The 13,159-nt window shown below is 36.7% G+C and overlaps 1 protein-coding gene across 1 annotated transcript in view; it reads left to right on the top strand.

The window, feature by feature from the left end:
* The window catches only part of LOC150082227 (zinc finger CCCH domain-containing protein 15), a 133,915-nt gene that overhangs the window by 97,796 nt on the left and 22,960 nt on the right, over window positions 1-13,159 (top strand). Inside the window, exon 9 of the mRNA XM_090380065.1 lies at window positions 5,721-5,837. Coding sequence (XP_090236191.1) covers window positions 5,721-5,837 — 117 coding nt within the window. The remainder of the gene's footprint in view (window positions 1-5,720; window positions 5,838-13,159) is intronic.

The following is a 13,159-nucleotide window of genomic DNA, read 5'->3' as shown; positions in this document are numbered from 1 at the left end:
AAATTGTTGAAGTTAAACATAAGAAAGGCACCTGGGGTGGATGGAATATAACCAGTTATATTAAAGGAGGTGGCAAAGGAAGTAAGCAAACCCTTAGCCATAATTATGGGAGCATTCTTTGACTCGGGAGGTCCCACAGATTGGAGATGAAGTAAATGTATCCCCAATTCACAAAGGGAGATCAAAAAGAGTGGCACGAGTAATTACCAACCTGTTAGTTTAACTTCCATTCTGGGGAAGATAATGGAGTCACTGGTTAAAAATGCATTGGAGAATCATCTAGACAAGATTGCAGTAATAATTCACACTGTATGGGCTTGTTAAGGGGAAGTTTTGTCTGACCAATTTGATTGGATACAATGATGTGGTCACAAAGGAACTGAATGCAAAAAAATAATTTTGATGTCATATACTTCGATTTCAGGAAAGCTTTTGATACTGTTGCACATAAGACTGCTCTACAAATTGGAGCAATGTGGCATTAAAAAAAAGTTGCTACTATGGATAAAGGGATGATTGAGTGGGAGAATACAGAGGGTGGTAATCAATGGACACTGCTTTTCATGGACTAATGTTATTAGTAAAGTTCCCCAGAGTTTCATGTTATGTTGGGCCCATTGTTGTTTTCTACGTTTATTAATGATATTGATGATGGCATATCACGCATAATGTCCATTGCAGGTGATACAAATATTGGCAGGGTGATTAATGACAGGAATGATGGTATACTACTGCAACAAAATCTAAGAAAGTTAGGCAGATGGGCTGAGAAATGACTATTGAAGTTTAACATTGACAAATGCAAAGTACTGTATATGGATAGCAGTAACCCTAGAGTGACATAGCTGTGTGAATTACTCTATGGTTACGCTCAGGGAAGGAAAATGAAAAAGACATGGGGTAATTTTGCAGTGAAGATATGAAGTTCTCTGAGCAATACAAGACAGGCTGCCAGGCTGGATCATGGGTTTTGTCAATGATACACAGAAATTTTGCTAGCAGGGACAAGGAGGTGATTATCCCAATCTGTAAGACAGTGGTCAGGCCACATCTCGAGTACTGCATACCGGTCTGGGGTCTTCATTTTAAGAAGCATATAGAGTTGCTTGAGCATGTGCAGAGAAGGGCAACAAGACTGGTGAGGGGAATGAAGGGGTCCTCTTACCAAGAAAGTCTTAGGTTCTGCAAATTGCAGTGGCTGGAGACAAGGCACTACCGAGATGATCTGATTGATCTGTTTAAGGCCGTTAATGGATTGACCAAGCTCAGTACTAATGGGATTCTTCCTCTTGCTCAGACCACACAGGATAAGACATAAAGGCGCCTCCGTAGCCAGGTGGGCAGGAGCAGCAGTGCGTAGCACACACTTCTTGATTAGACCGGGTTCGAGCCCATCACCACCAAATTCGGAGGATACGGAAAGGTCAGGTAATGACCACCGCATATCCCCGGAGCAGTATGGCCTTAGTTGCTAATGCTCCTAAAAAAACCAAATGGGACACAAATTCAAACTGAGGAAGGACGGTTGCAGAAAAGATGTGTGGAAGTTTGTATTTAGCCAGTGGTTGGTTGATTGTTGGAACAAACTTCCATCCATTGTTGTGGAAGTTGATAGCATAAATAAATTCAAGGAAGGACTAAAACTATTGGAGGGAATGAATAGGTGAAATGGGAACTGTCATATATTTTTTTTTTTTTTTTTTTTTTGGCTGATGCTGTATAAGTTTGCTTTCTTGCATCATTTGCCTCTGCTAATGCTAATACCATTTATTTAAATTTAATAATTTGTAACAGGAAAATTTTCAGACTCGCTATAATTCTGTACAATGGGACCAACTGATGATGTCAGCAACAGCAAATTCTAATGGGAAGCATTCAAGGAACTCTTCGTGGAAGCTATTAGGCTTTTCATACCGATTAAGAAATGTTGTTCAAGGTTTAGGCCAAAATGGGTGTCAGATGAACTAATGAGACTCATGGCAGAGAAGAATAATGCATGGGATGACACAGAACTCTATGGTAGATATAAGCTCATCTGTAATCAAGTCACAAAGGAGGTTAAGCATGCGAGGCAGATTGCGAGAAATCTTTGGCAAAGGGTGCTAAGACAAACAGCAAGGACTTCTTTACTTATATAAATTCTATAACGAAGAGGATGAATTAGATTGGTCCACTTGATATTGATGGTTCAACTGTTGATGATCCTGCTCAGATAGCTGATAATCTGAATGCATATTTTGCATCTACATTCACACGAGGAGTTATTAAGAGAGAAAATTCCAGAAGTTTATCAAACTGTAACAGGGTGCTTAATAATTTTCTAATAACAGAGCAAAGTGGAGGAGAAATTGTTGAAGTTAAACATAAGACAGGCACCTGGGGTGGATGGGATCTTGGGATCTATCCATTTCTATTAAAGGAAGTAGGCAAATCCTTAGACCATAATCGGACTGGAGAAGTGCAAATGTATCGCCAATTCACAAAGGGGATCTAAGGGTGAGATGAGTAATTACAGACCAGTTTGTTTAACTTCTGTTCCGGGGAAAACAATAGATTCAGTTGTTAAAGATGCATTGCAGGATCATCTAGACAAGACTGCAGTAATTATTCAGACACAGCATGGGGTTTGTTAAGGGAGAGTCTTTTCTGACAAATTTGATTCGATGCTATGATGTGGTTACAAAGGAACTGGATGCAAAAAATAATTTTGATATCATATACTTGGATTTCAGGAAAGCTTTTGACACTGTTGCATATGGAAGACTACTGTACAAATTGGAGCAGTGTGGTATTAAGGATAAGTTGCTACAATGGATAAAGGGATTGGTCAGTGGGAGAAGACTCAAAAAAAAAAAAAAAAAAAAGCTCTCATTTCACGAAAGGAGTGGTGAAATGGGAGCTTTTTTTTGGCTGATGCTACATAAGCTTGTTTTCTTGCATCATATGCCTCTACTAATGCTAAAGACAGAGTGGTAATCAATTGACACTGCTCTTCGTGGACTAATGTTATTAGTGGAGTCCCCTAGAGTTCAGTGTTGGTCCATTCTTGTTTTCTGTATTTATCATTGATATTGATGAAGGTATATCAGGCTTAATGTCAAAGTTTGCAGATGATACAAAGGTTGGCAGGGTAGTAAATGACGGTACTGGCAGTGTGCTACTGCAACAGGATCTAGTAAAATTAGTCAGATGGGCTGAGAAGTGGCATCTGACATATAACATTGACAAATGCAAAGCACTGCATATAGGTAGAAGTAACCCCAAAGAAACATACCAAATATGTGGTACTACACTGAGGGTGGTAGAAAATGAAAAAGATCTGGGAGTAATTGTGCAATCAGATTGCCCACCAAATATGGAGGATGCAGAAAGGTCAGGGAATGACCACCGCATATCCCCAGAGCAATATGGCCTTAGTTGCTAATGCTCCTAAAAACCAAAAAACAACAAACAGCAATCAGATATGAAAATTTCTGAGCATTGTCAATGATATGTAGGAATTTTGCTAGTAGGGAAAAGGAGGTGATCATCCCTTTGTATAAGGCAGTGGTCAGGCCACGTCTTGAGTACTGCATTCAGGTCTGGAAGCCTCATTTTGGGAAGGATGTAGAGTTGTTTGAGCACGTACTGAGAAGGGCAACAAGATTGGTAAGGGAAATGAAAGGGTCCTCTTACCAAGAAAAGTTCTGCAAATTGCAGCGTCTGGAGACTAGGCACCTGCGAGGTGATCTGATTAAGGTGTATAAGGCCTTGAGTGGATTGAGCATGCTGAATTCTAATGGGATTCTTCCACTTGCTCAGGTTACAAACCTGAGGGGGCATAAATTCAAATTGAGAAAAGACGGTTGTAGAATAGATGTGGGGAAATTTGCCGTTAGCCAGTGGGTGGTTAATTGCTGGATCAAACTTCCATCTGTCGTTGTGGAAGTTAATAGCTTAAATAAATTCAAGGAGGGACTAGACAAACTTTTAGAGGGAATGGATGTGTGAAATTGGATTTTTTTGGGCTGATGCTAAATAAGCTCATCTTCTTGCTTTCTTGCATCACGTGCTTCCATTACTTCTATATGTCTGTAAATTTTCCTGCAGTCTGAGGATTTTGCCCTCAATTCTTTTATTAAGTGTTAAGCTACTGAGTTCCTTTTGCTATCTCTCATTTTGTTGACTTAATTTCACAACTGGGTTGTCAGCCTTTATAACATCAGGGTACCTACCTAACCACTGATGAAGAGCCAAATTGCCCTAAAATAGCTGTTTGGGTGGTGGTATCTACTAATAATAAGTAACAATTGTCTTCTCTTTTGGGGAAGTGTTACTTATTCAAAGCATAATCGAACAGGCAACTCATTGCGAAGGCATTCACAATATGAGATACATGACATAGTGTAAAAAAACATTATGGAAATCCTAGTCTCAAAACTTTATTAGACCTGTTGGACAGACAACTTGTGTAGGCAATACCTGCTAATTTGCAGGTCTTGACTATGCAATTGTCTGTCCAACACAATGAGATATAATTAAACAATGCCACTATAATAATTTTGGTTAACTAGATATAGTCATGATTCACTTGCACTGACTTGTATGTCTGTAAATTGTAAGTTACATATCAATGTTATAAAATGAATTTACTTTGTTATAAGTTATTTGCTTGATGTCATATGAAATCAGTTGAAAAATAACATGCAGTATTTAATGAGTACTTTTTCTAAAGCATTCTTCGTTTTTGACATGATTTCATGCCTTTTTTAAAAGAGCAGGAAAGTGTTAACACGTTTTGGGAAATGAAGAATACTCTCATGAGTTGCACAAAACTGGCTTGAAGGCTGCATACAGTTCATATGTTGCCAGTTGAACAGCCCTACCATATTGTATTCTTTTCTCTCTCTCTCTCTCTCTCTCTCTCTCTCTCTCACACACACACACACATTGTTTGGTTCCTGTACTATTATAACCTCGCTACTATTTCCAAGTAGGCACCTCCGTAGCCAGGTGGTCAGGAGCAGTGGTGCGTAGCACACGCTTCTTGATTAGACTGGGGCTCGAGCCCGTGACACCAAAATATGGAGGATGCGGAAAGGTCAGGGAATGACCACCACATATCCCTGGAGCAAAATGGCCTTAGTTGCTAATGCTCCTAAAAACCAAAAAAACAGCAACATTTCCAAGTCCAATTAATTGGCTGGAATTCCTCATTCACTGAAAGACACAAATAATAGTAAATGTGTGAAGGAAAGAATTACAGTTGCATAACCAAGAGCCAAGTGCAAAGTATAAATTAATAAAAAAAATTTAAAAATATATAAATCTCTTGCAGCACTATTAGCTGTTATTTGTAATTCCTTTGTTATGTGACAAACTCTGAGTTGAGTGAATTTGAAACATTTATTTTATTTATTTATTTTTGTTATTATTATTTTATTTTTTTTTTTTGAATGATGCTAAATGTACTTAAGTACAGTGGAATAAATGGTTATTTACCACAGGGTAGAAAATAGTTAATATTTGAACTCTAACACTGATGATAAAGCTCAATTTTTAATTGAGCTTTATCATAAGCATTTTCAGGAATTTAGAAGAACATTGGAATTTCTTGCTTTCCTACCACTGCTACTATAATTGCATTATTTAATGATGTAGTTCTTATATGATATATTCATTTGTATTGCCCAGTTACCTATTATACAGCTTTTAAAATATCAAAAATTCATTAACTATAGCTTAGTGGACGAGACATGTTTACCTTTGATCCACAATTGGCTGAGGAAGGAAATATGGAAGAGGGAGAGGATTGTTATGATATTTTACCCAGAGAAGAATATGATGATGATTTTGAGGTAAGCAGTACGTAGTTATAAAACAGATAACATTTGTTTGATAATTTGCCATTTTTGAATATTTAAAGATAAAATTTTGATATAGAAGTGGAATTTGAATTGTTCTTTCTGATTCAGAAGATAAATATGCTAACTTGAATTACAAAACCAAGTTTGATAGATTTGTTGAATGAAGATCTACATCTTAATTGAAATTAAGATGTAGATAGCATGTGGTAGATAACTTTCCAAGGTATTTCAAGGACCCTATATCTAAAGATTAGTATATTGGCCACTAAACAGATCAGAGAAAAATGAATGATAAGAAAGTATAAAATGTATAATTAATTGGCTGCACTAATTTGTGTTTGTGGGAGATCAAATAAAAAAAATAAATAAAAAAAAAAAAAAATATATATATATATATATATATATATATTAAAGAAAGATGTGATAGGTAGACAGTGCAAGAATGATCTTTCCTGTTTCATTAACCCCTAGAATGCATGTATATTTATATTTTTAAGGTTTTTACAATGTGTCCATTTCTATATGAATTGTCTTAAATCTTCAAGTAGGTGTTACCATATCTGTGTTTCCAAGTAATTGTACAATAATATTTTGTAGTGCCAAGATATTATTATATTACCAAAAATATTACCAAAATAGCTTTAAAATCAGAGGAGGAAATTGCACCTCTTAGCTCTGTTGTCTGAGTTGGTCAAGCAAATGCTGAAATATCTGTATTTCAGATCCGGAAGTTGATATTTATCAAATGATAAAAAAAAAATTAGGTGTAAAAGTATTACATCAAAGAAATGGCAATACAGGTTCTTTAATTTTTAAATTCTGATTTGCTTCTTGAGAGTGATTTCACTCTAATATTGAGCAGTCAAATTAAAATAAAAGTATTTAAAACATTTATGTTCAAAGTTAATATTTTTACAAATTAAATTCTGCATTGAGCATGATGCTATTGGAAAACTGACCCTGTGAGCTGACATGCATTCAGAAAATTGGATTAAGCATTATTAAGCATGGATGGCTTTCATGTCAGTACTTAGTATGGAACAGATTTGAGCAGGTTCAATACAGGTAGGCCCTGCTTTACAATACTTCAATTTACACCATTTCACATTAATGCCCCCTTAAAATAGTAATGAAGAAAAAAAAAAAAAAAAATATATATATATATATATATATATATATATATATATATATATAAAGAAATTTTGAAAATGCAAGTGTAAATGCAGCACAGGAAGTGGGTACCTAGATGGCACTAGTGTCAACACCAGTTGCTTTCTTCTCATCCCCCAGTGTGCACGTGTTGTGAGCTGTGCTTTAAATTTTAATAATTTCCTATGTTCATTAGTGCCTTACAATTTTAAATAAATTGTGCAACCACATCTTCTAAGCGTAGTGGTAAATCTGTACCTGCACATGTTAAAAAAACCACAAATCTCTAACGATTGAAGTGTAAATGGACATTCATCCTATGGAATCTTGTGAGCAGCGTTTGGCGGTGTGCAAGACCTTAATTTTAACACCTTCTACTGTTACGACCATTATAAATAATACTGAGATCATCAATCAGTCACATACAGGAATTGTTAATGTAAGCATTTCTAGAACAACCTATTCAAGGAGTGAGAAGATGGAGAAATTATTAGTGCTGTGGATAGACAATATGAACCAAAATAATATTCGTGTAACATAGGAAGTGGTTATGGACATAGAAGCTTATTCAGTGAAATTACTGAGGCATTGGGAGGGACTGAATCATTTTTGGCTAGCAGGGGCTGGTTTTCCCAGTTCAAAAACCAGACCAGAATTCACAATGTAAAAATTACTGGTGAGGCAGCTAGCACCAAAACTGCAGGTGCTGGGGAATATTCTCCCATATTCCAAAAGTTAATGGATGAAGGCTGCTACACTCCAGACTTTGTCTTTAATGTTGATGACATGGGGCTGTACTGGAAGATCCCTTGTAGGATGTACATGGTCAGTGAAGAGAGAGAGAGAGAGAGAGAGAGAGAGAGAGAGAGAGAGAGAGAGAGAGAGAGAGAGAGAGAGAGAGAGAGAGAGGTCTGCTGGAAAAGATTGGTTTACATTACTTCTGGGTGGTAATGCATCAGGCACTTTTAATTTAAAGCCAATGTTGGTGTACCATTCAGAGAATCCACATCTTATGAAGGGCATTGTGAAGGCTCAACTTCCTGTTTTCTGGCACTCTAATAAGAAGGCATGGGTGACCCAGACCTTTTTTAGTGAATAGTACACTTCATACTTTTGTTCGGAGGTGGCCCAGTTTTGTGCAGCAAACAACTTACCCAAAAACGTTTTTAGTCCTTGACAATACTTCAGGACATCCAGCCAACCTTGAAGATATTGCTAACAACATTCTGAATGTTAAGGTCGTTATTTGTCACCCAACACCTCTTCACCGTTGCAGCCAATGTATCAGGTCATTATTGCAACTTCAAGGTGTACTGTTTACGTATGACCTTCAAGGGGTTGTCGAGGCAGTGCAGGCATCTAACTCAGTGACTGTGAGGGACTACTGGAGGTCCTACAACATCCTGAAGGCCATAAGTAACATTGAATCATGCATGAATTTGTGGCGTTATGCAGTGTCTCACTTTCTTCAGTTTGAGCCAGTTTCAGCAGTGGCTGAAATCACTCAGATGGCTGAAGATGTTGGCCTTGACAAGGTTTGATGATGTCAGTGAGTTGCTGCAAAGCCATGGTGAGCCTCTTTCAAAGGAGGACTTAGAGGAGCTGGCTGCATAACTGTCTAAACAGGATTCTGAGGAAGAAGAAGAGCAGGAGCTTGTACCAATTAGGACCTTCACCACAAAAACACTTCAATAAGCTTTGGCCCAAATACAAACAGGCTGTAAAACTCTGTGATAATGACCCAGACTGGGAACGCAGTTCTTCCATCCAAAGAGTTGTTACAAACATATTGAAGCCCTACTACAATATGTTAGAAGAGAGAAAGACTCAACAGACATCATTGCTGCAGTTCTTTTCTAAAGCCAAAGAACCTGCAGAACCTGTCAACCCTCTAGTGGCGTTACTACATTCTCTAAAGATGGCTCTGCAGGAATGAAGTACTAAGTTAAATTTTTATTTTATTACTTATATTTTATCTATAAATATTATTTATATCTCATAATTATAAAATAACCACATATTTAATATAAAAAACACTTATATTAACTCTTATGGTTCAATTTTTGTAGTGAAGGAACCCATCTCATTTAAATACATTATAATTCTTCCTCAATTTATGCTGCTTCAGCTAACAACCCTGAGGAGGTGGAACGTAACCCTGCCATAAATCGGGGACTACCTGTATATGTAAAAGTGCATAATGCACTAACTATAAAGACTATGAATTTCAACTTAACGGAACTTGTACAAAACTATAGAAACACTAGTTGGTAGTGTCTCTACAATAATATTTTGACAAACTCTTTAGTCACAGGATTTCCTTATGATACTCAGGCTATTCCACCTCTAGATTCTGTTGATAGCAGCATTCCTGAGATACATAACGTAATCATTAAACTTGCAGTCAAACCCCTCTGTAACAAAGTATCTAAATCACCTCAAAAAAATTTTTTTATAGAGAAATTTGACCATAGAAGGACAGGCTATTAACTGTGTAGTGCATCCTCAGACTGAGACCCATCAAAATGATTATGTGACTGAGAATGCTTTTCAGAGTACAACATCCACTATTTTTGGAATGGTAAAGAAAGTTTATTAAAATTCTGCAATTTTTAACTGAATAATATTGATTTATATGCTATTGTTAATTTCAACCAAATTAGGCCACAGGCTGCATTTTCAGTGAATAAAGTTTAAAGTTCAGTCATTTCTGGTGCTTTCATGCAGCATATATTGTTTTCAAGCAGGCCTAATGAAAACAAATCACTGGGAGTGAAAAATTTGCATGAGTGGAGAAATGCTAATTAGGTGTCCCTGTAGAGTGCACCAACAATGACAACATTATTGTAATTTAATTTGCTATTCCTTCATTAATAACATGACACAGAATGCATATAAGCAATATATAATTGTAACTAAATGGTTAGTGTTAGAGTACAAAGTTACTTGTGCTATATGTTTCAATATACTTGTATGTGACACACAAAATACAGTAAATTTTTTTAAATCGATCAAGATCTAAACAAATAGTTGAGCCTATATTATGGTTTGGAGTATAAGCAGATACATGCTAAGTGCATACTGGCTAAGTGCACTTGGCCACGGTAATGACACTAATATTTAAGAAAGCAGGTTGTGCGTGTGCATTTCTGTTTTTTTACTGTATTATATTTTTTAGTGATTTATGGGTGCAGAACACAGATAAAACATTCAGTGTACTTGTAGAAGAATAAGAGAAATTTACCTCAATATAATACGTAGAACCTTCCGTATGACTCTCCAGAAATTAAAAAGATTAATGCAAAATGATTACATTAAAAAATCAATTGAAAATAATTCAAAAAACAATTTGAAATTTTTTTTTTTTTAAACAAAAAAATTAAAAAGTTCAATGTAAATATCGAAAAACAATTTTCCTTCCTGAAGCTGAAAGAGTTTTTAACTGTATGTCATGATCACAGGAATGGAAATTATGGAGTATGTGTGAGCTTGACTCTTATATAGAGAGTATCTTTGCACATGCGTGTAAAAGACGACAAATTGGAGATTAGATATGACCGGCAAATGTTAATAGAATTATCATGCAATTTAATTTTGATGGGTTCTGCAATTAATAGTCTCGTATAATTACGTTGGACACTAAGTATTTTGGCCTCATTAAATAAAAATGTGTGGGTTTTGTTAACAGCATGAAAGACTAATTCTGACGCTGCTGAACGAGAAGCACAAACTGAGGATTCGTTCTGTTTTACTTAAATTCAATGGAAATTGCATCAATTCTTAGTAAGACGAGTCACAATTACTACAAGAAATGTATACCAAGTCATTTATTTGTGTCGCGAAAGAGTAAAGGATTGAGCGATTGTTCAGTATAGCGTGTAATTTCCAAATTGGTCTGGCCACAGTCTTAGGTTTGGTATCTTTACAGAATCTTTTAAGCTGTTTGTGCCACTGTTCAATGTATAGGACAGAAATAAAATATTTTTTAATGTTACTATTGTTGTTGGTGTAGTTATTTGTATCCTATCCTTAGCTTGTACCCTAATTCGGTTTATTGTAGCAAGGAGATAAACCGAATTAGGGTACAAGCTAAGGATAGGATACAAATAACTTCACCAACCAACAATAGTATCATGAAAAAATACTTTATTTCTGTCCCATACATTGATTGTTGGCACAAACAGCTTAACAGATTCTTTAAAGATACTGAATTTAAGATTGCGGCCAGACCAATACAGAAATTACAAGTTATACTGAACAATCGCCGAGTCCTTTCCTCTTTCATGACTCATCTTACCAAGGATTGATACAATTTAAATGCTCAAGTAAAAGGGCACACAACCTCAGTTTGTGCTTCTCATTCAGAAGCGTCAGAATTAGTCTTTCGTGCCGTTAACAAAAACCATACATTTTTTTTTAACGAGGCCAAAATACTTTAGTGTCCATCAAAATTAAATTGCATGAAAATTCTATTAACATTCACCGTATATATATCTAATCTCCAATTCGTGGTCCTTTATGCGCATGTGCAAAGACAAATCTTTATTTAAGAGTCAAGCACTTCCTAATTCATTTCACAAATATACGTGGTCTCAATTCTAATCTCGACGATGTCCATTTCCACTTGCAGTCTGCCAAACCCCATGTACTTTTTCTGACAGAATCTCAGTTATCTGTTGATTCAACTACTGTTCATCTCAGATGCCCAAATTATTCGCTGTATGATTCCTTTCGCCTCAAAGGTGGTACTTGTGCATATGTCCGTTTTGATATTCCCTGTCAGAGACTTGGCAATTTGGAATCTCCTCTCTTTGATCTTCTCTGGCTTAAAATCTCTCTACCTCATTGTGTCAAATTCATCTGTTGTCTCTACCGTTCTCCCAACTCCACTAATCACTTGGAGCGCTTTGACTTCCTCTCTTTACAACTTGACTTTCTCCAGTCCAACTTTCCTAACAGTGAGATAATTTTCCTTGGTGATTTTAATGTTCACAACTCCAGCTGGCTTCCGTTTTCTAGTCACACCGACCCAGCAGGTCGAGATGCTGAGGCTTTTGCAATTACTAATGACCTAGCACAGATTGTTCATTTACCTACAAGAATACTGGACAATCCTAATCATACAGCCAATACGCTTGATCTTTTTCTCACAAACAACCCTTCTAAGTACACAGTTGAAGTGAGAGGTCCTTTAGGCACTTCAGACCACAACTTGGTGATTGTCTCTTCTTCAATGGAGCCTTTATCTCATGGCTATTCCCAACCTCGTGTTTTTGGCATTACAAGAATGCAAAATGGGATGACCTGCGAGACTTCTTTTCCTTTGTCGGACTACTGTGTCAAAACTTCTGATGTAAACATTTGCTCAGATCGTGTCAGTGAAATTATTCTTGTAGGAATGGAATCCTTTATCCCACACTCCACTTTAAAACCTCATCCTTTATCTAAACCTTGGTTTTCCAATAAATGTGCTAAGCCTGTTACAGAGAAGAATGTTGCATATCGTAATTGGCTTGTTTCTAATTCTTCAGTTTCATTTTCTGCCTACACCAAAGCTCACAACAATTGTAAAGCAGTTATTAATCAGTCCAAACTAGAGTTTGAACAGGCTAAGAGTAGAAAACTTGCTTATTGCCCTAATGGTAGCCGAGCATTCTGGTCTCTTGCCAAAGCTATTGGCCACAACTTTTGCCAATCTCTGCTCCCACCTCTGTCCAAACCAGATGGTTCTGCTGTCACTTTACCCAAGGATAAAGCTGACCTGCTAGCATCCCATTTTTCTTCCAGCTCATGTATTAATGATCTTGTTAAAACACCTCCCACCGGTCCCAACAAGCTCCATTCAATGCCTCCTGTGGTCTTCCGTCAAAAGGATATCAGAAGGATTTTGATGAATCTTGATGCTAAGAAAGCTCCAGGTCCTGATGGTATTTCTCCACTTGTTCTCAAAACCTGTGCTCCTGAACTGACTCCTATTCTTTGCCACCTTTTTTCACTTTTTTATTCCACAGGTGTTTTTCCTTTTGCTTGGAAATTTGCTAATATCCAGCCAGTTCCTAAAAAGGGTGACAAATCTCTCCCATCCAATTATTGTCCCATTGCAATTACTTCTACTCTTTCTAAAGTAATGGAGAATTCAACTAACCGCCAACTCTTAAACTACC

Source organism: Mastigoproctus giganteus, chromosome 8 (genome assembly GCF_048544385.1).
Source record: "Mastigoproctus giganteus isolate SK-2022 chromosome 8, ASM4854438v1, whole genome shotgun sequence".
NCBI lineage: Eukaryota > Metazoa > Arthropoda > Arachnida > Uropygi > Thelyphonidae > Mastigoproctus > Mastigoproctus giganteus.
This window is presented reverse-complemented; position numbering and strand designations above follow the sequence as displayed.